This window comes from Staurois parvus, unplaced genomic scaffold, assembly GCF_062004578.1.
Source record: "Staurois parvus isolate SC_StPar_1 unplaced genomic scaffold, SC_StPar_1.0 ptg000489l, whole genome shotgun sequence".
NCBI classification, from domain to species: domain Eukaryota; kingdom Metazoa; phylum Chordata; class Amphibia; order Anura; family Ranidae; genus Staurois; species Staurois parvus.
In genome coordinates this window covers 964,560-991,953 of record NW_028318285.1, presented here as the reverse complement: position 1 = coordinate 991,953, position 27,394 = coordinate 964,560, and the positions used below count along the sequence as shown (strand labels likewise).

At 41.6% G+C, this 27,394-nt stretch overlaps 1 protein-coding gene across 1 annotated transcript in view; it reads left to right on the top strand.

Annotated features, from left to right (window-relative positions):
• Window positions 1–27,394, top strand: part of HMG20B (high mobility group 20B) — a 981,246-nt gene that overhangs the window by 108,825 nt on the left and 845,027 nt on the right. Inside the window, exon 3 of the mRNA XM_089689659.1 lies at window positions 17,268–17,328. Coding sequence (XP_089545785.1) covers window positions 17,287–17,328 — 42 coding nt within the window. The 5' untranslated portion in view covers window positions 17,268–17,286. The remainder of the gene's footprint in view (window positions 1–17,267; window positions 17,329–27,394) is intronic.

Here is a 27,394-nt window from a genome sequence, read left to right as displayed (position 1 = left end):
CACTAACAAAAGGGAAATCTCCGCTGAATAGTATAAAGAATTTCAATCTATAAAACCACCCCATCTTAAAAGAACATTGGATGAAGCCGTGACTAAGGCCAAAGGCTATCATTGTCACTTTACCTAAACCGGGGAAGACTCGGCCGCCCTCAAAATTTCTGGCTTTCTTGGCATTGGATGCCAAAAAAGCCTTCGATAGAGTCCACTGGCAGTACTTAGACGCTACTCTAAATACATTTGGCATCGTTGGGTTTATAAAGTCTGCTATTATGGCATTATACACAGTTCCTACCGCACAGGTGTTTTACATCTAACGCCCTATCGGAATATTTTAGTATTACCAATGGAACAAGATAGGGTTGTCCCCTATCTCCTATTGTTTTCTCATTAGTAATGGAACCCTTAGTGACCGCAATTAGAATCAATCCACGGATTTCAGGCATCCAAATAATGAATAATTCCCATAAAATAGGATTGTTCACAGATGATTTCATTCTTACCGTTACCGATCCTTTGAATTCTTTAACACAAATCTCAGCCACTATGCAGGCATTTAGTGCGGTTTCTTATAAACTTAATATAACAAAATTCTGTGCTCTACCAATAGCCGTAGCAAGGGGCCCCTTGAAATACCTCAAAGATAAATTCCCCTATAGCTGGACCCATTAGAAACTGTATTATCCCGATATTTGCATGTCTGCCCTATCTTCTAACACATTTAAAGATACCTATGAAAAATTGTACCAGTCGATTCTAGTGGAACTGCAACGACTTGAAAAATTTGAAATCTCGTGGATAGGTAGAATAGCAGCATTTAAAATGTTGATATTTCCCAAACTATTGTACTATTTTAGAACGATTCCAATCTTTATCCCTCATACCTACTTCAGAAAGTTGAAAGCAACATCAAAAAGATATATTTGGAAGAAGAAGAAACCGCGGATGCCATTCTTGTCTCTCACTAAACATAAATCTAATGGAGGTATGGGTCTCCCAGTATTCTCTACTTTCTATTACGCAGCCCTTTTAGACCAACTTCCAGCATGGTTTCTCCCGTCGGATAAATTATGAGTACAAATAGAGCAGAGTGTAGTCTCCAATAGAGACCTTCAAGCCTAACTGTTAGCCAGAACCATTAAGCCCAAACTTCTAAATACATTTCTCCCATCTATCTCCGCAACACTCGAAACGTGGACAATAGGCCTGAACAAAATAATCCCTTCCTCTCCCAAGCTTAAAATAGATATACCTTTACTAACGTATGAATACTTTATCCCTAATCTTAATACAAATGCTTTAAGGAAGCTTACCAGGAAGAGGCATATACCCTTTTCTGCAAATTAGAGATTATCACCTTGTGAATCCGAAGAAATGGGTAGAAATAGACTCCAAAATCTGGCATGCTTTAACTAATCCTATTAGATTGAAAAAGGTATCTCATGGTTTTACAAGTTTTTACACTATGAAAATGATTCTTCTATTTTAAATTGCATAGGTAGATGGGAGAGGGATCTGCAAAGATCTGGGGATGGGGAAAAACCTCCTGCGCTCAATACTACTAAACTAAAATAGGCTGCTACACCTGCACCTTATTACCTAAAGTGGAAAACCAAAATAACAATCAATAAGTGTAGCGCTCTGTTATCACTATATCTCAACACAAAAAAATATGTGACATAATGGTAGAACAAACAGTGAATCCTATTGTTAGAGATAAATAAATACTACAACAGTGAAACATCAGACAATATTGTGCATATGGTGAAAAACTGCTAATATTAAGCCCCCTACTACGGGAGATCATCCCTATATAACAAGTGCTCAGTGTCAACACACTCTATTGATATACATAAATAAACCACTGAAATCAGAAAATAAATATGCAGCAAGTGAATATATAAATGAACACGTCATTCAAAACTATATCATATATAACAAAACGTGCCACCAGTGTCCACAGCAATGAATGCAAACATGCAGGTGAATCTTGTGCGTTTGTAGGCTCTAGATTGGCTCTTCACCTCCTTGCTGCGACCCTAAAAGGGCCTAAATGCCTTATGGATCACTCCTGGATCCCCCTGGGTTAAAGTGTATCCTCAAAGGAATATCCTAAATGGCTATGGTAGATCTTCTTGTATACAGCATTAGAACCTCATGTATGGGTGTACTTGCATGGGTTCCTTAGAGAGTATAAAGATGGCATCCACGCCGGAAATGATGTCACCTACACGTTGCGTCACCGATCACATGACTTCCTCCGACCTTGAGGAAGTCATGTGAGCGGTGACGCAACACGTAGGTGACGTCATTTCCGGCGTGGACGTCATCTTTATACTCCTTAGGGAGTATAAGGAATATATGCAAGTACACCCATACGTGAGGTTCTAATGCTGTATACAAGAAGATCTACCATAGCCATTTAGGATATTCCATTGAGAATACGCTTTAACCCAGGGGGATCCAGGAGTGATCCATAAGGCATTTAGGCCCTTTTAGGGTCGCAGCAAGGAGGTGAAGAGCCAATCTAGAGCCTACAAACGCACAAGATTCACCTGCATGTTTGCATTCATTGCTGTGGACACTGGTGGCACGTTTTGTTATATATGATATAGTTTTGAATGACGTGTTCATTTATATATTCACTTGCTGCATATTTATTTTCTGTTTTCAGTGGTTTACTTATGTATATCAATAGAGTGTGTTGACACTGAGCACTTGTTATATAGGGTTTATCTCCCGTAGTAGGGGGCTTAATATTAGCAATTTTTCACCATATGCACAATATTGTGTGATGTTTCACTGTTGTAGTATTTTTTTATCTCTAACAATAGGATTCACTGTTTGTTCCACCATTATGTCACATATTTTTTTGTGTTGAGATTTAGTTTGCTGTCACAGAGCGCTACACTTATTGATTGTTATTTTGATCTGCAAAGATCCATTACCCGAGATGAATGGAATGCAGCTATCAGCAATAATATGGGTATCACCAAATGCACTAACCACTGGGACTGCTCTCTAAAAATTCTATATCGTAGCTACCTTACCCCATATAGACTATCTAAGATGTACCCTAACATATCACCATTGTGCTGGAGGAATTGTGGCAAAGAGGGCAATCTACTACATATTATGGGGGAATTGCACCTATTTATACAAATTCTGGCAAGATGTTTTGGTGCTAATTTCACGGGTGTATGGAATGACGACTAGCCCAGACCCTCACCTGGCACTACTCAATTTTACCTTAAACCTTTTCCCCGGGCAATTCAGAACAATAATTGGCCATATACTAATTGCCGCCAGGCTATCAATTAATGCTGCTTGGAAGTCATCTAAAACCCCTTCTATATCAGAAGTTATTCATAGAGTGCACTCACACTACATTTGCGAGAGGGCTGTTGCCATTTTTTCCCAGCACATGGGGGTATTTGACTTTAGATGGTCTCTTTGGAAAGAAATGTTCATGCTACATAACATGAATATATAGGATCAGATTATGATATACATACTCCTACGGATGATGGTGCATTAGCTGGGTTTGATATTTTGGCTGAATTTGTGCTCTGTTTACTCCTAACACTTTATCTTTCTCTTTATCTCTTTTTATTCTTTCTCCTTTTTCTTTCTGTACTACCTGGGAGTCTGGCCATATATTGGTCCACACTTCTGGGATAATTGTGATGGCATTATGTGCACTATGTTGGTATTATATGCCTTAACTGTAACCAATATTGCTAGTAGCTAAATATGCATTTGCTGATTTGTTTTGTTCATGCATACTTCAGTAGGCTGATTAGGCCGAATATGCGAATGCTTTTTCAAGTTTAAGAGCGTGCTATCACTGTTGTACTAAGATTTGTTTGTGCTCAATTTCTATTTTGAGACATTTCTATCTTAATGCATTTGTTAAAATTCAATAAAAAAGATTTGAAAAGAAATCCCCCATAAATAACATTTTTGCAGGGCAGTGCGGGGCCGGCCTCTCTCTATTTTTTTACTTTGTATACAGTTAGGTCTATAAAAATTGGGACATCGACACAATTATAACATTTTTGGCTCTATACACCACCACAATGGATTTGAAATGAAACGAACAAGATGGGCTTTAACTGCAGACTGTCAACTTTAATTTGAGGGTATTTACATCCAAATCAGGTGAACGGTGTAGGAATTACAACAGTTTGCATATGTGCCTCCCACTTGTTAAGGGACCAAAAGTAATGGGACAATTGGCTTCTCAGCTGTTCCATGGCCAGGTGTGTGTTATTCCCTCATTATCCCAATTACAATTAGCAGATAAAAGGTCCAGGGAGTATAAAAGGTTCACGGAGCAGGAACAGTTGCAGTAGAGGCCTGGCAGAGCATCACCAGGGATGAAACCCAGGGTCTGGTGATGTCTATGTGTTCCAGACTTCAGGCTGTAATTGACTGCAAAGGATTTGCAACCAAGTATTAAAAAGTGAAAGTTTGATTTATGATTATTCTGTCCCATTACTTTTGGTCCCTTAACAAGTGGGAGGCACATATGCAAACTGTTGTAATTCCTACACCGTTCACCTGATTTGGATGTCAATACCCTCAAATTAAAGCTGACAGTCTGCAGTTAAAGCACATCTTGCTTGTTTCATTTCAAATTCATGGTGGTAGTGTATAGAGCCAAAAATGTTAGAATTGTGTCGATGTCCCAATATTTATGGATCTGACTGTATGGCAAGGAAAGAAGTCGAGAATATCTTTCTTGTCCCTTTCTAAACATAAGTCTAAAGGGGGGGTTGGCCTTCCAGTGCTCTCCAACTATTACTATGCCTCTATTTTGGATCAACTCCCAGAGTGGTTCATCTCTTCAGACAAATGGGTACAAATTGAGAAATCTGTAGTACCGGACAGAGATCTACGGGCTTTAGTATTGGCAAAAGTGGTCCATTCCAAACGCCTCAATACTTTTCCGCCATCCATTGCCGCACCGCTTGCGGAATGGTTATTTGGCGTAAATAAAATAAATCCCTCTTCATCTAATTGTGTAAAAATTACTTGTGAGCCACTGGAGTGTGTGTTCTAAATCTTTATACAAAACACATTTGTAGTGTATAAAATATGGGCGCTGGTTTCCTTGCTCACCCTCATATATGTGAGTCAAATACTGACAAAAATGAATATAATATAAGGTACCGCGCTCTATTTAGGACTAATTGCTTACTCACTTATGGTGGTGACTATGTACTCTCTACACTATAGTCATGAACAGTTTATATTATGATGAATGAGATAGCATATCTCTAAAGTTAATAAAACCAAAGAAACTAATATATTAATTGTTGTGATATTATCCGTGAAAATCAGAAGAAATAAAATAAACATATTCACCTAATTAATTGTGAAGAAATTCAAATTATGTGTACTAATTAAAATATACACTCATTAATTATAAAAAAATAATAAAAAATGAGACAAAAAAAAGATCACTACATCCCCCAGATGAAGCTACGAAACCTGGATCCAAGCCACTGACTCCACCTCCCCTGCTGCCCTCTCCTATGGAGGCCTCGTCTGGACCCATTCACCCAGACCGAGCGGGTGCAGAGGCGGAGTAGTCGGTATGCTCCTACCACCGCTGAGCACCTTCCAGGTCCTCCCTAACCTCCCTTCCCTATCCTTCTCCTCCTTCGAGGCCCACTGCATCCGGCTCTTCTCTCCCACCCCCTAAGGATTGCGGTAATCTATCCGCCTCCTGGTTCCGCATCCCCCTTCCTTGACGACTTCGCCGCCTGGCTTCCCTTCCTCCTCTCCTCCGAGCTACCGACCATCATCCTAGGCGACTTCAATATCCCGATCAACGCCAACAGCCCGGCTACTTGCCAACTCCTCCTTCTAACCTCCTTCGCGCTCACACAGCACACTCAGTCCTCCACCCACTCCAATGGAAACACCCTGGACCTCGTTTTCTCCCACCTCTGCACCCCCCACGACTTCACTAACACCCCCTTCCCCCTCTCTGACCACCACCTCCTCACATTCTCCATCTCCCCCTCCCTCAATCCCCCCCCCCACTGAAGCGTCTAACCATCACCCGCAACCTCCGCAATCTGATCCCGACCCATCTCCACCTGGCAGCTGACCGTCTGTATGACAGTATCCTCCCTCTGTCATGCCCTGACCTGGCCACTACTGCATACAACGGCTCACTGTCAGCTGCCCTTGACTCCCTGGCACCCCTAACCACACGTAGCATTAGACCCCGACCGCTTCAACCCTGGCAAAACGACCACATGAAATGCCTCAAATGACGCAGTCGCGCGCTGGAGCGCTTATGGCGCAAAACCAGATCCCCTTGTGCGTTCTCCTTCTATAAAGCCGCCTACCTCGCCTACACCACCTCCCTCCATGCCGCCAAGCAAGCCTATTTCATAACCCTTATCAACACCCCCTCCACCTGTCCTCGCCGGCTCTTCTCCACCTTCAAATCCCTGCTCTCTCCCCCCCCCCCACCTCCACCCAGCACCTCACTTACCGCCCATGAGATTGCCAATCACTTCCAAAACAAGATTGACGCAATCCGTAAGGACATTGTCAACTCACAATCCACCTCTCCACCCAGCTTCCCACCCTCCTTTAACCCCTCAACCCTCCCCTCCCCCGACCTCATAGCCGCACTACCCCCCACTATACCTAATGCCCCGCACACCATCACCTCCCCAACACTCTGCTCCTTCAGCCCAACTACCCCTGAGGAGGTCTCTAAGGTCTTCACTGAAGCCCGCCTCACCACCTGCCCCCTGGACACTATCCCCTCACAGCTCCTCCAGTCACCCCCACCCTCCATCATTCGCTCCCTCACCCACATCTTTAATCTCTCCCTTTCCGCCGGCACCTTCCCCTCCCCTCTAAAGCACGCACACATCACCCCCATACTTGAAAAACCCTCCCTTGACTCCACTAACCTTAACAACCTTAGACCCATCTCCCTGCTGCCTTTCACTTCCAAGCTCCTTGAGCGCCTGGCCTACAATTGCCTAAGCGCCCACCTCACTGATTACAACCTCCTTGACCCTACAGTCTGGCTTTCGTCCCCTGCACCGAAACCGCCCTACTTAAAATCACCAACGACCTGCTAACCGCCAAAGCCAATGGCCACTATTCTATCCTCCTGCTCCTCGACCTCTCCGCGGCCTTCGACACTGTTGACCACCCTCTCCTCCTTGCCAAACTGCACTCCCTTGGCATCAGGGACGCTGCTCTCTCCTGGGTCTCCTCCTACCTTTCCCAACGCTCCTTCAGCGTCACCTACAACACTGCTACCTCCCCCTCCCTCCCCCTCTCTGTCGGGTTCCCCCAAGGCTCTGTCAAGGCCCCTCCTCTTCTCCATCTATACCTCCTTCCTTGGCAAACTTATTCACTCCCACGGCATCAATTACCATCTCTATGCCGGCGACACCCAAATTTACCTCTCCACCCCCCACCTCACCCCCTCACTCTCCGCCCACATCGGCCACCTCCTAAACGACATATCAGACTGGATGTCGCTCCATTTCCTCAAACTTAACCTATCCAAAACCAAGATCCTGGTCTCCCCCCCCCCCCTGCGCCCCCCTTATCCTCTCCCCCCCATCCTCTCCATCACTACTAACAACGCCACCACCCCACACGCCAAAGTCCTGGGTGTCACCTTGGACTCCCACCTCTCCTTCCTACCCCACATCCAACTGCTATCTAGATCTTGCAGGCTTCACCTCCGCAACATCTCCAAGATACGCACATTCCTCACCCCAGACACCACCAAACAACTCGTACACTCCCTCATCATCTCACGCCTAGACTATTGCAATTCCCTTCTCAGTGGCCTACCCAAACGAACGCTATCCCCACTCCATTCGATCCTAAACTCAGCGGCTAGACTCATCCATCTCACCAACCACATCTGCCTCCCCCATCTGCCAATCCCTTCATTGTCTCCCGATTGCCCAATGCATCAAATTCAAACTGCTAACTCTGACCTACAAAGCCATTCACAACGCCGCCCCAAACTACATAACCGACCTGATACCCAAATACTAACCTACCCGTGCCCTCCGCTCCTCACAGGACCTCCTGCTCTCTAGCTCCCTGGTCTCCTCCTCCCACGCCCGATTGCAAGACTTCTCTAGGACTTCCCCCATCCTCTGGAACTCCCTACCCCAATCCATCAGACTGTCACCTACCCTCCTCACCTTCAGGCGCACCCTGAAAACCCTTCTCTTCAGGGAAGCCTACCCCAACCTCACCTAACACCTGACCTCACCTAACAACTAACCTCCTCCACTCCTCCCACCACTCCATCCCCCACAGCCATTTCCTCCTGCACCACCTTCCCCTCCCTCCTAGATTGTAAGCTCGAAAGAGCAGGGCCCTCGAACCCCTCGTGTATTGTATTGTTACTGTCTTTTCTCATGTTCTGTCCCCCTTGCTACTGTACAGCTCTAAGCATACCCTTTGGCGCTATATAAATACTGTATAATAATAATAATATCCTTATGTTTTTACTATTAGAGAAATATGTCTTTGTGCTTTTAATATATTGTGTAATAAAACTTGATTTTTTATATACATTTGTGTGTCTATATCCTGGGGGAAATTTTGCACTTTTAAAATCCCACATAATTTTTCTTTTTTGATTCTTACTTTATGATGTAAACCATTCTCTTTAAAGAAGCCTATCCTGCTTCTAACTAGTAACTGCCTTCATCAGCTTATCCCCCAGAGCTATTACCTTTTTGTATCACTCAACCCTTCCTCCTAGATTGTAAGCTCTAATGAGCATGGCCCTCTTGTACCAAATTGTATTGTAACTGTTATGTCTACCTTCATTTTGTAAAGTGCTGCGCAAACTTTTGGCGAAATATAAATCCTGTAAAATAATGATTTAGGGATGTGGCGAAGATGGATCAACTGTACCTATTTTATAAGGCTTAGGAGTGTGTCTATGGGAATGTTTGACCATTCTTCCAGAATCGCATTTTTGAGGTGAGACACTGATGTCGGAGGAGAAGGCCTGGCTTGCAGTCTCTGCTCTAATTCATCCCAAAGGTATTCTATTGGGTTGAGGTCAGGACTCTGTGCAGGCCAGTCAAGTTCCTCCACCCTAAACTCGCACATCCATGTCTTTATAGACCTTGTTTTGTGCACTGGTGCGCAGTCATGTTGGAACAGGAAGAGGCTATCCCCAAACTGTTCCCACAAAGCTGAGAGCATGAAATTGTCCAAAATGTCTTGGTATGCTGACGCCTTCAAGAGTTCCCTTCACTGGAACGAAGGGGCCCAGCCCAACCCCTAAAAAAAAAACCCCACACCATAATCCCCCCTCCATCAAACTTTACACTTGGTCGGGGAAAGTCAGGTAAGTACCGTTCTCCTTGCAACTATCAAACCCAGACACGTCTATCGGATTGCCAGAGAAGCGTGATTGATCACTCCGGAGAACATGCCTCCATTGTTCTAGAGTCCAGTGGTGGCATGCTTTACACCAATGCATCCAATGCGTTGCATGGCACTTGGTGATGTAATGCTTGGATGCAGCTGCTCGGCCATGGAAACCCATTCCAAGAAGCTCTCTACGCAATGTTGTGGTAACCTGAAGGCCACAGGAAGTTTGGAGGTCATGCACTTCAGCACCCGCTGGCCCCACTGTTATTTTGCGTGGCCTAACACTTCGTGGCTGAGTTGCTGTTGTTCTCAGTTGCTTCCACTTTTTTATAATACTGCTAATAGTTGACCGTGGATTATTTAGTTGCAAGGAAATGTCATGGATGGACTTATTGCACAGATGGCAACCTATCGCATTATCATGCTTGAATTCACTGAGCTCTTGAGAGTGATCCATTCTTTCACAAATATTTGTAGAAGCAGTCTGCATGCCTAGATGCTTGATTTTATACGCCTGTGGCCATAGAGATGATTGGAACACCTGATTCCAATGATTTGGAGAGGTGTCCCAATACTTTTGGCAATATAGTGTGTGTATGTATATATGAGTGGAGAGAGAGAGAGAGAACAAGAGAAAGGAGAGGGAGAGATACAAGAATGAGAAGCAATGAGATATATATAGAACAAGACAATGAGAGCGAAAGAGTGGGAGAGAGATATAGAGAGGGGGGAGAGAGAGAGAACAATAGAAGGAAGAAGAGAGAGGGGGGTGAAGAGGGGGATAGAACAAGAGAAGCTTGATGAGAGAGCGAGAACGAGAGAGAGAACAAGAGAAGGAAGGAGTGATATAAAAAAGGAAGGAGAGAGAGAGCAAGAACAAGAGAAGGAAGAAGTGATAGAAGAGAAGTGGAAACTTCAAATTCTACTGAGAGTGGAGGAGCCAATGGTGAAAATAGCTACACAGTATGCGACAGCATGCCACAGTCTGAGTGGAACATGAAAAACTGAGGACTTAAAAATCCTATACATGGACTCAACCCCTATCTCCCTTTATATTACAAACTGGTTTAGCAATGCTAAAGTGTTATTTGCTTTATGCTAAAGTGTTAATAAAGCTCATTTGAATTTGAATTAAATGTGAGACAGATATAGAGAGAGAATGAAAGAGAGAGACACTAGAGAGAGAGGAGGTTAGAAAGCAAGGATAAGAGAGAGAAAAAGAGAATGAGGAAAAGATATATACACTCATTGGCCACTTTATTAGGTACACCTTGCTAGTACTGGGATGGACCCCCTTTTGTCTTCAGAACTGACTTAATTCTTTGCGGCATAGATTCAACAAAGTGTTGGAAACATTCTTCAGAGATCCAGAACTTCACAGCGCCGTGGTAATTCATTGAGGACTACAAGCTGACAGCCGCTAAAGCTGTCAGGACTTGTAGTCTCTCATTTACAGATGACTGTGAATGTGTGACGTGGCCGTGTGGGCAGAGCCCCACACGGCCACATTTTTATATATTTGACAGCTAGCAAAGGGGGAGAAGTAGCAGAATATATTTTGGGGTGTAGTTCCTCATATGCCCATTTCATGTGTAAGCAATATATCATTTAAGTGACAACGTTGTGTAAAAAAATATTTTTTCGTTATTTTCCAAAAACTTGTGGAAAAAATAAATCTTTCATGGATTCAACATGCCTATCAGCAAATAGTTTATGGTGTCTACGTTCTGAAAACTAATTTGGGGGATGTTTGTACGGCCCTGGCAGTTTAGCACTTCTAGAAATGTGATAGAAAGTAAAAGCTGTGCAAATTCCAGTATCTATACCATAATTTGTAGACGCTATAACTTTCACACAAACCAATTAATATACACTTATCAAATAAATATATTTCTAGTTTATTGTCCTTCTGTATACTCTCACATCCAAAAATGATACAGAATTTTCATCAAATGTCATGTTAAATCTTAATCCATCAACCATCACATTTAGATCTTTAACCATTGACCTCTGGAGGATTTACCCTCCCTCATGACCAGGCCCTTTTTTGCTATCCGGTGCTACCAAAGACATTGCAAAATACATTTTGGCCTAAGTTTATGACGAAACTGGAGTTTAGCAGACTTTCGGTTGAAAGTAGAAAATATCGTTTTTTTCAGTTTTTTTCAGTTTTTTTCAATAATATTACAAAACATAAAAAAATACCACCAAGAGAAATCTCTATTTGTGTGAAAAAAAAATTATATGAATTTTGTTTGGGTAAAATGTTGCATGACAGTGCAATTACAATTTAAAGTAGAACAGTACTGGATAGCAAAAAAGGGCCTGGTCATGAAGGGGGGTAAATCTTCCGGAGGTCAAGTGGTTAAAGATTTAAATGTGATGGTTGCTGGATTAAGATTTAACATGACACTTGATGAAAATTCTGTATCATTTTTGGATGTGAGAGTATACAGAAGGACAATAAACTAGAAATATATTTATTTGTTAAACCCACTGATGGCAACCAACTTCTCTTATATGCTAGTTGTCATCTGCTAGCTGTGTTCAGATCCATTGTTCAAAGTTAGGTTACTAGAGTTCAACACATTGTGAGTGAGCAATCAGTTAGGGAGATGAGGATGAGTAAACTGCAGAAGAATTGACAGACAGGATATCCAGAGACTGAATTAACATTTGAGAGAACCAGAGTATTACAAAGGGAGAGAGGGAATACAGTACAGAGGAGATCCAGTGATGGGAGGATTCCCTTTGTATCTCAATTTTTCTTTGGGGCACACTGGATTTGTGCCGTTATAAAAAGACATTGTAGGATTTGAAAGTGATTGTAAATGCAAAATTTCTTTTTAAATTAAAATAACCTATAAATCAGTGCGAGAGATGTGCGCCTTTTTCCTCCCTGCACTGTGAATGTTTACATGTTATGTGCAATTAAACCATGGCAACATCTAATGTTTGTGTAGTATTATGTTCAGCAGACTGTGTTCTTCTATTGTTGTGACTTAGATGACGTTCAGAGCACATTTTATGCCCAATTTATGCAAAACTCCACGTAATCCCAGGGGATTCACATACTTTTTCTTGCAACTGTACATGTTTAGATTCATACCATTAATTTTCTTTGCATGTTATTACCAACTTTTCTATTTCAATGGTTTTTATTAATTTTAATCAGTATAAAACAGCGGCAACAAAACACGCCCCCACAGGGGCTATCAATTGCACCGATAAGAAAAAACATAATAGAGAAACAGTGCTCTAACTCCAACAAGGCAGAGGGTACGCCCACGCAGGGGCTATCAATGGCACATAAGTTACAACAACATTAATGAAACTCTGACTATAACAAATAAAGGCAGCTGTCCACTGTCACCCAAAAACTAACAGAAAAAGGGAGAAAAAAAAAAAAGAGAAAAAAAAGCAGGGGTCCAAGAGCGCCACCACCGAACGCCAATGCCAAATGCCATTACATCCCCATACTAGCCAGAGGGAGCGTGGGAAAGGCATATTGCAACCACAGTTCCCATATTTTCGAACATTTACGTTGGGAGTCGTTGCATATACTCGACATCTGTTCGTTGAGCATCATAGTGGTCATACGATCCCGCACCCCCTGAAGAGGGACAAACGGACTCTTCCAGGCCTGAGCAATTGTTCTAGTGGCCGATAAAAACAAATAGGATGCCAACTTCTGCTGATGAGCCAAGAGGCCTGGTATAGGGCAATGAAGCAAAGCATACCGAGCATCCCAGTGTATAGAGAGATGAAACAAAGTGAAAAGGAGGCCAAACACACGAGACCAAAAACGGTTATTACGAACTTTTAACCATTTCAAGTATACAACTTTATAAGGAATTCACCAAACCAGATTCACACAGAGAGAAACAGACTGCAGCAAGCATAATCAGTTTATTAAAGTATATATGGCAAAAATGTGAAACCTCAATAAAGCCTGACGGGGCCCCAGATCCCAATCTAAATATCTATCCAGCTTCAGCTCTCAGCAGCATTCTATTCAAATCCCCCTTTCTCTGTACAAAGTTAATGTCCTGCATGACCCAATATTTTAGACCATCAGGTTTACCTCTATGTTTATCCCAGAAATGCCTACTCATCTATCCTTCTTCAAAAGTATGTCATTTACATGTTCCAGATCACGTTGTCTTTGTTGTCTAATTGTTTTCCCAACATAAAAAAGCGGGCAAGGACAACTGGAGACATATATAGGCCCACTGGAACTACAGTTTTAAAAAGATTTTATCTGTAATTTTTCATTGATTATTGTGTTTGTGAATTCCTTCACTGTGGGGAAAAAAGGACATGCTTTACAACGGCCACAATGAAAAGATCCCTTCAGTTTCTATGGCTGCCATGTTGATAATTGCTTGCCCCCTCTATCCTGTTCAAAATGACTGTTCACCAGTATATCTTAAATTCTTTGCTCGCCAATAGGTGACAGATGAAGTAGGTGGTAAGCAATCTCTCAGATCTTTATCGTCCCAGAGAACTGGCCAATATTTCTGTAAGATTTAAATTTCACCAGATTGTCAAAAAAATATCACACCACATTATTATAGACTTTTTTTTCTTTTTATCCATTAGTAGTAAGTCTCTTGATGCAAAATTACAAACATGGCATACGTATTTGCTCTAAGCAATGGTTTTGCAAAAAGTGGCCCTGATTCTCCTCATCTAGGGTCCCCTACCAGCGATCTTGGCTCCTCCCCTTAGCTGAGTGCCCCCATAATAAGCAGTTGTTTAACCATTCTTGGCACTCTTCCTGTGGCTCACCATATACCACCCCTGGCTCATGTTGGGCACAGTGTGAACAGAATTCTCATGGGGGTTCTAAGCAGAATATATATAATTTTTTTTCTAAAAGGTGAACTTATCCTTTAATGTGATTTATGAGGGGCCAAATTGTGTGTAGCCTATCATATTCAGGGTAAACAGAGTGTATGGTCATTGAAATGTAAATTGCATTATATTCTCATGCCTGTCCATGGCAGCAGAGAACACGGGCATATGATGAATCAGGTCTGTGGACCAATATGACCGCAACTCATTCTTTTTAGTAATGCCAATGCTGAGGGTTAGGCCCAAAAAAACTTTGCATGGAAACCTATTACAGTTTCTGAATTTAAATTGTCCAGCAAGGTTTGAATTTGGGTTGGCGACAATAAGTTGTTGTGCATATAAATTGCTTTGGTCCACAATCCATACAGATTGTCCGTGAAAAACAGCTCAAAAAATAAAGGGGGGTAGTTAAATTTTCTGTTTCCACCTGAATTCCGGGTTCGACAGTGAATGGTGGAAGTACAGATACTGTAGAATTTGTGGACTGCTAATCAGGATTTTCAAGCACATCCGGAAGGACACTATTGGTCACTGCGGAACACTACTTGAGCTAGCTGCCGCACCAGCTTGTACTACACTTATGGGACTCGCCACATCACCAAGTGATACTGCAGTGCTGGTATGTAGAAGACCAGGGTGTACTAGGCCGCTGATGCTCACCAGTTCACCAATACTGTGCACTAATAGTGCACTAATACTGGCACTTTGCTGCATATGAGAATCATCTTGCAATTCTAATACCTCAACAGCCTGGAGAACAGGGTTGGGTATGCCTGACCTTAGCAGGGCCCTCTACTCCATTGTTTGAGTTGTCTGTCAGGGTGCCACTGCTCTCTACAGGTTAATATTCTGAGGTAGATTCTGTCAGTGAGGCTTCTCCTTCGCTCTCATCTGACATACTCAGAATCCTGTAGGCCTCTTCACTAGTGTACCTTTCGTTGGACATTTTGGCCACTAAATTTTAAGGTACCTAGTGAGACTCATGAGAAAAAGAGCACCTGGCTGACGGACTGCTTGAATCACTACAAAAAAATGACTGTGCTTAGTGGAGATCAGGCTTGATCTTGCTAACGGTGCAGTTTTGTGTGTAATGTATTAAGTGACAATGATCTACTGGCGCTTCACTTGCTGGGTGTGTGGGGGAGTGTCAGAGGGGCTAAATGCAGGTGCTAGCAGGTGTCGGGGCTGATCCTTCTAATGCTGCGTTTTTGGGGATACTATACTATTGTGAACGCTAGTGTAGTTCTGATCTGATCAAAGATATTGACCCAGTTCAGAAACTATACTAGGAATGGAAGTTTATATTGTGTATGTGAGTGTGTTCCTAGCAATCAAGGGGTTAAATTTGATGCTATCTGGGAGGGACACTAACTGATGCTAGCGATATCTGAAGTCGCCTGTAACACAGTGATCAGTACACAAATCTGTACACTGTACTAATGACACTGGTGACAGGACAGTGAAAGGGTTAACTGGGGAGCGATCAGTGGGTTAAATGGGACCTAACTGGTGGTTTAGTGTAAAGTGTGCTGCTTTGACTCATATGGATCTGCTTTCTTCTCTCTCTGGAACAGAATGTTCTATTAGGGTTTCCATCCTGAAATGTGGATTGGTTAATGTAAAGGATCAGTGCATGTCCAATCAATGGAATGATAAGAAGGTCCTGGCATCAATTAACATTTGTGTATCCCATTAATTGAGAAGGAGGAAGGGGAAGGTCACTACAGCTGTGTCTCTTGTTCAACACAGAAAAGGTAGTGACAAGTCAAATGTAATGGCTGAATTTGAACAACATTGCTGCTACACACAGCCTGTTCTGTGCCCAGTGTGCACTACCATCACACTTCCCATAAGATCTTGAAAAAGGTTGACAGTTGACACATATGCTTATTTGAGACCATCTATAACTTGGGATCTCATTGTCTGGTCAGAGGTCATTGTATTCAGTGGTGGCAAGTTCACTTGGCGATGTAATCGTATTTGTAAGTGGACAGACACTATACAGATGAACGGTGGTGGAACCCTCCTTCATAACATTCACGTCCCTACACATTGATGATGGACTTTTTTGTTTGTTATATTGATTCACTTATTATCACATATCACTAATAAGTAAGGACGTGATTCTCCCATGCACAAAATCATGTTTGCCATTATTCATATGATTATTATTTTTGATTTGTTTAGTTTATGTATTTAAGGTTTTATTTATTTTTGGCACACAGCACTACTATTTATCTGACAATAGGACTCAGTAAGGTGGAATAAAGATTTACTTTCAGCAGGAATTGGAATTTCAGAAGTATGGCAGTGTATGTAGTGGTCTCACATTATTGATATATCCTGCTTATCCTGAATTTTATTGGAGGATGACTTGAAAAAAATGTGCTGTTACCAGACAAACCACCTCAGTTACATTTTTTTACCATGGCCTTACCTTTTCTGTCTTTATCTATCCAATGAGTGTGACTTTATCTGCCTCAGAGACAGTCTCACTGAACTTTGGAATAGCAGTTGGCAGGGCTTGGCCATGAAGTCGAGGAAAGTCAGGACCCAATAACAAAGTGAAATAAAATCTTGGAGGGTCAACTACGCTAATCATATAGATACAAACATTGTTTTGTGTTTTGCTGTATCTGTCCAGATATCGAGTAGTTACAAATACAGTAAGTGTGGATGGTAACAGCAAAAATTCACACTGGCACAGCAGCTGCCCCAGATAATGGCTTACCTGGATCATACAATCTGATCCACAACTACACATCAAAGCTTTGGCACTGTTACCGCCTTCCCAAAACTGGGAACAACAATCATAATCAACATGTTTCATGTTTGAAAAAAGTTTGAAAACTACAGTACAGAGACAGGCGTTGGAAAATGTGTTACTGCACTGTTACTGTTATGACACTTTAGTTCATTGAGATAAATGATCATCAGCTTTACCTTCTTAATCATTTTAGGAATTGTAACTACAGTGGCACAATTTAAATTTTATCTTTTTTGTTTACCAGGAGTTTACCTTGGATATCTATGGACCATGTCCCAAGCAATCAAGAATGTGACAGGATTATTGTGAGTACATGCTGTATCTTTAATAGCTCACACATATCTTGTATATCTTGCTATCATGCTCGCGCTGTTTCTCTTTCTCTCTCTCTCTCTCTATATATATTGTGGGAACTCGCTTCAAATGGTAGAGCTTTGTTAAACGCACAGAGCAACTTGCTTTTTTTTTTTAAGGCCTTTTTAGCCCACTTTTATTTAAAGAAAATTTTCCATAAAGCTTCCCACGCAGGGGTATCCACCATCAAACACATGCAAATGAAAATTCAGCCTCCTGGCTTGTACTCAGTTTTATGTCTGTCTCCTACAGACTCTTTCCAAAATATGGCTCTCGCACACAGCCGGCCACTAGCACACAGCTAGTCTGGCTTCCACCTCTCCTTGGTGAAGCCCTCCTGACTCCAAGGCAGAGACCTCCTGTCTGCTGGGGTGGAGCCCTTCTATCTGCCGGGGTGGAGCCCAGAACCCTGGTCAGGCCTCTATGAAAAGGCCTGCACACACCTGTGCAATCAGTGTCCTGGCCATTCCCAAAACTTGGTCCCAGGATTGGAGATTTCATCCCTCCCAAATCGCTTTGAAATCTCCAGGCTCCAGGTCCCAAAATGGACCTTACAAACAAATGAGGAAAGTGAAAATCCACTTTCCTCTGTATCAAACACGTACCCCGGAGCCCCTCAACCTGCCTTGTTGAGAATCCTGGGCGAAATAACTTTTCCACATCGTGACAGATCGCCACACTGTCACAATATATATATATATATGTATATATATATATATATATATATATATATATATATATATATATATATATATAGATATGTATATATATACACAGTTGCAAGAAAAAGTATGTGAACTCTTTGGGATTACGGGGAGTTTTGCATGAATTGGGCATAAAATGTGCTCTGAACGTCATCTAAGTCACAACAATAGAAGAGCACAGTCTGCTGAACATAATACTACACAAACATTAGATGTTGCCATGGTTTAATTGCACATAACATATAAACATTCACAGTGCAGGGAGGAAAAAGTATGTGAACCTTTGGACTTAATAACTGGTTGACCCTCCTTTGGCAGCAATAACCTCAACCAAACGTTTCCTGTAGTTGCAGATCAGACCTGCAGAACGATCTGGAGTAATTTTGGACCACTCCTCTTCACAAAACTGTTTCAGTGTAGCAATATTCTTGGGATGTCTGGTGTGAATGGCCCTCTTAAGGTCATGCCACAGCATTTCAATCGGGTTGAGATCCGGACTCTGACTGGGCCACTCCAGAAGGCGTATTCTGTGGTGTTGCAGCCATTGTTTTGTTGAATTACTTGTATGCTTTGGGTCATTGTCCTGTTGCATCACCCATCCTCTGCGGAGCTTTAGTTGGCGGACAGATGTTTGTACGTTTTCCTGCAAAATGTCTTGATAAACTCTGGAATTCATTTTCCCATCAATGACAACAATCCGTCCAGGCCCTGAGGCAGCAAAGCAGCACCAAACCATGATGCTCCCTCCGCCATGTTTTACAGTGGGGATGAGGTTTTGATGTTGGTGTGCTGTGCCTTTTTTTCTCCACACATAGTGTTGTGTGTTCTTCCCAAACAACTCAATCTTGGTTTCATCTGTCCACAGTATATTTTGCCAGTAGTGCTGTGAAACATCCAGGTGCTCTTTTGCAAACTTCAAACGTGCTGCAATATTCTTTTTGGACAGCAATGGCTTCCTCCGTGGTGTCCTCCCATGTACTCCATTCTTGTTTAATGTTTTCCTTATTGTAGATGTGTCAACAAAAATGTTAGCATGTGCCAGAGATTTCTGTAGGTCTTTAGCTGACACTCTGGGATTCTTCTTTACCTCATGCAGCATTCTGCGCTGTGCTCTTGCAGTCATTTTTACAGGACGACCACGCCTAGGGAGAGTAGCAACAGTGCTAAACTTTCTCCATTTGTAGACAGTCTGTCTTATCATTGACACATGAACATCAAGGCTTTTGGAGATACTTTTGTAACCCTTTCCAGCTTCATGCAAGTCAACAATTCTTGATGGTAGGTCTTCTGAGAGCTCTTTTCTGCGAGGCATGGTTCACATCAGACAGTGCTTCTTGAAACCAGTAAACCCAAAACAGGTGTGTGTTTTTTAAGGGCAGGACAGCTGTCAGCAACACATCCAATATCATCACACTGATTGGAGTCAAGGTTGGCTCACTCCTGGCTCCAATTAGCTCTGGGAGAAGTCATTAAGCTAGGGCCTCACATACTTTTTCCTCCCTGCACTGTGAATGTTTACATGTTATGTGCAATTAAACCATGGCAACATCTAATGTTTGTGTAGTATTATGTTCAGCAGACTGTGTTCTTCTATTGTTGTGACTTAGATGACGTTCAGAGCACATTTTATGCCCAATTCATGCAAAACTCCACGTAATCCCAAGGGGTTCACATGCTTTTTCTTGCAACTGTATATATACTGATACCTGTTTTTTAAGTACGAGTAGTGATACTTTATCTCAAGTACTTGGCGGTACCAATTATGATACCTATTTTTAATGTCACGTGACAGTTTTTTTTAGACAAATTAAAATGTATTCCCATAGATCAGTGTGGGGTGACGGGGGCAAGGAAGATGGGAGGTGCAGGAAGAGGAGAGGGCTCCCAAATAAGTCAGGGGAGGAGTAGAGGGAAGAGTACATTGTCGGAGGGGACCCTGGACAACCCTCTTTACTGATCAGAGCAGGGGGAACCAGGTAGGGAGGGGGCAGCTGGTACGCATGATTTGGGCAGCAGCAAAGCCTGGTCTCTTCCTGAAAGATATCCGTTTGGCTGGGGCCATGAAACACCAAGAAGGGGGGAACCTGGGGACTGTACAGGATGGACTCGGGGACACAGCCAGCACCCCACCCCCATTCTCTTCTGATCTGCTGCTCCACATCAGTCACTGAGAGCTGAGCACCAGTCACCAGGTTCTGCCATACACTGCACTGACCGGGAGCCAGCACCGCTATCCCCGACCCACACCCCTGCACTACCCCACTGCCAGCCCCGCTCCTACATCCACCGTAAAAACCAACCACCCTCTACTACCCTTAGGATAAAGACAGCCCTGCCTCTCAGCAGTGCAGGAGGTGGAAGGGGCTGCAGATCTGGATCATATTAACAAGTCGATGATTACCTACTTGTTATAATGAAAAGACTCCTGCTCTTTGTTCAGATCTCCAGCTCCACCCACCCCCTATTCTGCTGATAGGATGACATGACATGTCATGAGCGGTGACTACTGTCTGTGTTACACCTGTCCAGCCCGCGGTCACCACTTACCTCCTGCTATGCGGCCATGCCTGCATCTCCACTCTTGACTCTCCTGCTCTGATAACAATGTCATGTCATCCTATGACCTAGAGCATGAGGTGCGAAATGACCGGTGTACCATATGGCCAGTCCAAGCCTATTTGAAAGTATTGGTTTCAGTATCGGAACATTTGCAGGAGTACAAGTGCACTTGTAGGAATGGATAAGTAACCCAACAGTAGCATACTGAAAAGAATTGGAGAAAATTGTAAAGAAGGGAAGCTAAAAAGGGTATCCTCAGCAAAATGGAGGAAATATATGGTTCCCGATACTTGTAGAGTCCCAGTTATTTATAGTATTCCAAAAATACATAAAGATCCAGATCAACCACTAAGGTAATCAATCGTTAACAGTATACAATCAGTTAATGAGAGATTAGGACAATATATAGATGTGTTCTTGCAGCCAGAGGTACAAAAAAGTGTACATTTTTTTAAGGGCACGAAGCATGTGTTGCAATTACTGGAACAAATTCATCTAGCTAAAGCAGATGTGGGATCTTTATATACCATCATCAATCATGATGATGCTATAAACGTAGTCAAATGGGCATTAGAGAGAAATAACCCATTGCATAGAAAAGAAAAGAAGTATATTAGAGAATGTTTGGAATTCTGTCTGGGACACAGTTACATCTTGCATGATAGTTTTTATTATAAGCAGAACATTGGGGTGTCAATGGGAGCCTAATTTGCACCTAGTGTTGCAAGCCTTTTTTATGGCCCAATAGGAGAAGGAAGCTTAGTACAGTCAAAGACCAGAGCAATTAATTTAATACAGACCATTTAAAGATGATGTTATAATTGTCTGGAAGGGTGATCTAACAAAAATATAAGAATTTATTAGGACACTCAATAGAAATCAGAAAAACATTGTCCAGTCATGGGAAGTTATCCCAATTAAGATCAGTTTCCCATATTTGGAAATAATGATTGAAGGGGACAAGACAACCTACGCATGTTTCAAACTGACCAACAGAAATGGCTATATATCAATCGACAGATGTCATCATAGAGACTAGCTGATGAACATGCCAAAAGGGCAATTAAGAGTAAAAAGAAATTGTAAAAAGCATCAAGGATAGGACAAATGTTTATTAACAAGGGATATGATAGGAGATATATACAAGGTCAGATAAAGCTAGTGGAAAACATAGATAGAAATTACCTTATTAAAGATAAAGAGAAAGTGATGCAAGAGGGAGATTATTCATTGGCAATTGTACTTAATCGCAATAAACAGTACAAAAAAAGTGGGAAAAAAATCATAAGAGAAGCATTGGCCAATCCTCAAAGACAAATATCTGAAAGATGTATTGTCTCCTAAACCTAGGTTCATCTACAAAAAAGTCCCCAACCTGAGGATTAAATTGTTTAGTAATCTCACAGAACTTCCAAAAAGCGAGAATTTTACTTCTTCAATGAAAAAGGCATGTTTGCATGTGGTCGATGTCATGTTTGTAAAAGAAACAAAGTGATTGTATCACGTGTCAGACAGAAGGTGTTGTATATAGTATGGAATGTCCATGCGGATTACAGTACATTGGACACACAAAAAGAACAGCAACAAGGGTACTGGACTTAATTTGTAGAAACACTTCACGCTTTACCATAATAAAGACCCTCCTGGACTAGTATTTTGTGTTACTGAGAGGTATCATAAGCATTGGAGATGAAGTGTTAAAGTAAGGACCTTGAGTAAGACAGAATCCAAGTGGATATATTTTATGCACATTTTAGCACCCAAAGGGTTAAATATTGAGTTTGATGTGGACTGTTCAATTAACAAAGAAAACATTATGTGCAATTTTTCTTATTCTTTTAATTGTTAATATTTATAGAAAATTCAGATAGTAGTAGTGCTTATCTTTAGTATGCAGAAGGGCAGGTTATTGGTTTTAGCAAAGAGATTGTTTTAATTTATATATTCATCAATTTTAATATATGGATAAATTATAATATCTAGATGCATGATTTTATATTGGGGTAATACTGCGATAAAGCGGGATGCAGTAAATAACGGGGTTTTTTTGTTACTCACCATAAAATCTCTTTTTCTGAGTTCACTGACAGACACGGCATATTCTATTCTCAATCATAGGGTTATACCGCCACCTACAGGAGTAGGACATTAGGCAGAAAAAAGAAACTCGGCATTGCCTATGGGCAGTCCTGGCTGATATAAACTCCCTCTATGCATAGGCAATCCAGTTGTGACAAGCAGTGTCAAAAAAAGAAAATACAGAGGGGTTGGTGCTGTGTCCGTCAATAGGCTCTGGAACCTAGTTGGATTCCAAAGATGAGAGAGTGCTGGCAGGTGAAATCCAAAAAGATCTTGCATGATTTCCTCTATTCTGCCGGGGCTTCAGATGTTTGTTGTCCGGTAGGGCACCCAGCCAATTTTCCACTTGGAGTGCAAGGATGCCTAAACAGTCCAGCACAGAAGGAACATCTCTCAATGACTGGTCCAGGATATAATTTTTGTAGACTATCAGATGCAGAGGATACAACCAGCGGTAAGTAGCTCCTGTAGAGTGGAATTTATCCAGGCTATTGTGTGACGGCAAAAGTTTTATAGTTGCTCCATCCTAATCTTCTGCCTGCTTCAGTCACACTTTGCTAATAATCTCATTTTGCATGAAGAAGTGGATACTGCAGATTACATTGAGGTCTTCTAGGGTCAGAGGACCTGGATCCTATGAATCCAGTCAAATTTTATTTTCTCCAGAGGGGTATCTTCCAGCAGCTGACTCAGGTTCCCCAGTGCTGTGTCTCAGATCCGCTTCTGCCGCAGCCTCAGGGATACCCCTGATACAAACATTATTCCAATGGTTGCAGCCCTCCAAATCCTCAATATGTAAATGCAGGAGATAGGTATGTGAAAAATCTTCTGTCAACTGTGAATCAGTGTGCTGCAGCTTAGATTCCCATAGTGAGGAAGAAGTCTCCAGTGACTCTGCACAAGACGCAAGCTTTGCAGTTGCCTGTTGAAGAGTATTAATGTCCTGTTGAAAGACTATTCTACACTACTGAAAAATTGGGTAAAAAACTTTTTATTATTTTTTTTTTCAAGGTTGTTTTTTTTTTTTAGAAAAAAAATGAAAAAAGTGTGAAATATGTTCTTTTACAATAAGTAATATATCTACGACATCTATATCTATAACATGGAGACCTTAATGAAAGATTTCTGAGACTTTATGTAAGATCTTAAATTATTGGTTTTCTTAGCTGAAGACAAGCAAATCCTGGAATTCAATTCACGTAACACTGTACTTCTCATTGCTTGTGAGCTCCATCTTGTACCTCCTACAGTTGGGTGATTGTACATTAATTGATAGTTTCTGTCCTCACAGGCCTTACTTGACAGCTAAGAGGGTAAATTTGTCTAACAAATTAGTTTATCTTTATAACCTTTAAATGATTCCTTTTAATGTTCTCCACCATCGCAGCATAATGGTTAATGGTATAGTCTGGTCCGTAAATTTTTTCTTTTCTTCCTCTCAGTAAAATGGTGACACCAACATCTTGAGTTTGGAAACATTTCCAGAGTGCAATTTCTGCTGAGAGCAAAGCTCCAATTTGCAAATATTATGAGAAGAAATATTCATTTCCAGATGTAACAAGGATGACAAAACACACCCTTGCATGCCAGAGGTACTCTAAAGACATAAAAAAAATACTTCATGGAGTTAAATGATGAGGACCATTATGAAAGTGCATACGCAGTTCTTATTCCAGAAACACTCTTTCTGCTGCTTCTGGGTCATCAGTGTTTCTTCACTGGCAGCATCTTCAAATTAGGAAGTATTGCAAAGTACTGCCTCACAAAAATACACAATAGTTTTATTTATAGATAAAACAGCACCTGCAAATCAGGAGAAAAATTATCAAGTTCTTGCAAGAGCAATATATGCTTCTGTATCAGCATTGTCAGTAACTGAAAATGCATTTTGGCAGGAAGCTTTAAAATTATTATAAGAAAAAGGGGGTGGCTACTCATGTATAGCTCAAATGTTCTTAACATACACAGTCTTTGTTATTCCATTTTTTAAATAAAAATTACAATTTTACAACTTTAAAAAGCAAGTTTAGTTTATTTACTGAATAAGCTGTACTTTTTTTCAAGCATAATACTTTTATAAACACTGGCTTTCTTGTTCCCAGTGTAACAAAACGACTTTTAATTTGTAAAACTACTCCATGCAAATTTTTTTCTTATTTTTTCTGAAAATGTTTTTGGACAAAAACAGGGAAAAGGTATTTTTTCCCCATGGCTTAAAACTTTCCAGACATTTTACATATCTAGTTAGGAAGCAGGGTCTGTTCACTCTCGGTATGTACAGGGGGAGCTCACTCTGCAAGTGATATACTGCCGTCAGAGCTGTATGGGCCTGGTGAGGGAGCTTCTCAAAACGAGAAGAGTAGAAGGGCAGAACGCACGCTGGCACCATCTAAGGCAGCTAATTTCCTGTACTTTGGAGCCTTGTGAACCAAAGAAGCGACTGATGGCTGGTTCTGAGGAATCTCACCTGTAGGTCCTTTTTAGGCCTGTTTTAGCTTAGTTTTAGAGGTAAGGAGAAAAGCCCCGATCAGCTGAAATAGTGTTCTGTACGACCAGAGCACCTGCACAGCGCTACTCACTCAGCCATGCTGCAGAAACGCTCTCTCACCCTGTCAGGATAACTTTACTGCACTAGCCCTCCCCTTCTAAACAGACACCTAAATAGGGTGCAGTCTGACAATGCCACCACAGTGGCATATTGTATGCAGAGTACCAAGAGGACCACAAGGAGCCTAGCTGCCTTGAATGGTGCAAACCTGGTTTCCGTCATGGCCAGAAACTCATTGTCCAACGACTTCTCCAATCTACATCAGAAGTGTGGACAATTGACAGGCAAATTATCACACCTACCACTGTCTATAACAAGGAAATTTTTCTCTTCATCCAACTGTGTACATTCTAATATGGAAGACATAAAAAGACTCTGGATGAGGGCATCCTAGTTTCTGGATAAAACAAACTGCCTTCCCTGTTTCCAGGTCCATGCTTCTTCTACCTCTGCCCTCAGATACTCTAATTATCCACAGGTGCCCTTTCAGGCTACATATGCCTTTATTGAGCATTCTATCTCACTTGTCCCCCTAAATAAAACAGGAGAGGGAGACACAGATTCTTCTGATACCAACTAGACCAGAGTGAAGAGACCCCCTAGTGGGAAGAGGGGTAACTCCATTCATCTGTCTCCAGGAAAAAGGTTCCTAGGAAACGGTGAGACCCTCTGCTGGGAAAAGGCAAAAGCTCCATTCATCCATCCATTCCATCTGGGATACAGGGATTTATCCATGTGTTCACCTCTGAGCCCAATTAAAGGGACGCAAGCTTGTATGACCTCACTTAATGGTTTGGTCATATATGTCAGGTGAGAGTACAACTGGTGAAGGAGCACATTATTTAAGAATTGGTGGACTATATTTATTTCGCAATACACCAATAGAAACCACTACAATATCACAGATTTTTGAAAATATGCATGCAGCAGCAGAGTGATTGCTATATCACGCCGTGGAAATGTATCGGACTCATATCGGATTAATTTATTTAAATAATTTAATATAATTATAAATGTTCATTTAATATTACTGATAGTGGAGCGCAACTAGTTTTGATTTGTTTAGACACATTGGTATGAGTATGTGTATAGTGTAGGTGACCCACTCATTTATTTAATTATTTATTTATTTTATTTACTTAATATTCTTTTACAAAGAGCTTTATTGAGTATTAAGCAAAGATAAACAAACATTCGGAACATAGAATCAATGACTAACAATTGTAAATTGTATTGTGTGGGGGTCAGCTAGTTCAAAGCAAGCATTGATAAAGTCATATGCCAGAAGGTTTACATAGGTGCCCCGTAAGAAAAGATAGGGGAGAGGGTTGAAAGGGTACGATTAACAAACCTTCGTGGGTCAATGATAATATACACACTAAAGTGGGTTTTTTGTTTTTTTTTGCTACATCAGCAGTATAAAAAACAGGAAAGACATGAGAGGAGGCCTCTCCAAAAAAAAAAAAGGTACATATTCAAAACCTAGAGTTTACAAAGAAATCTAGATCGCATAGATAATACTGCAGGTGTAGCGCACAAAACAGCAAACACAGTCCATAAGATATGTTTAAGGACAGAGTAGACAGGAGGTTAAGCAAAGACAAACAGTAGAAAGACACGGATAACAACAAACAAAAAAAAAAAAAAGGGGGTGGGGGTGCTCCGAGGCGATCACAGCAAAATCCATCCTCATATCGACAGAAGGGACTGGTCGAATCTCGATGGTTGAGCTATATCCAACCAAGGACGCCATATCCGCAAAAATTTTGTATGGGTATCCAACAGTATGGCCGTCAGTTTTTCATTAACCATTATAAAGTTCATCCGATTTTTGACAGCCTCAAAACTAAGGATAGGAGTTTTCCAAGCTCTCGCAATTGTCAATTTAGTTGCCATAAATAAGTGTGATGCCAGCTGCCGTTCAGAACAAAGGAGGCCCTCCAATGGCTTAAATAGAAGTGCTTCGTACGGATTACGCTTAATGTCTGTGTGAAGCATAGTGCGGAGGAGGGCATACACCCTAATCCATAGTCTGTTTACTTTAGGGCAAGTCCACCAGATGTGAGCCATGGTGCCCATTTGTTGACAACCCCGAAAACAGACCGGGGAGTATGTAGGGATAAAACT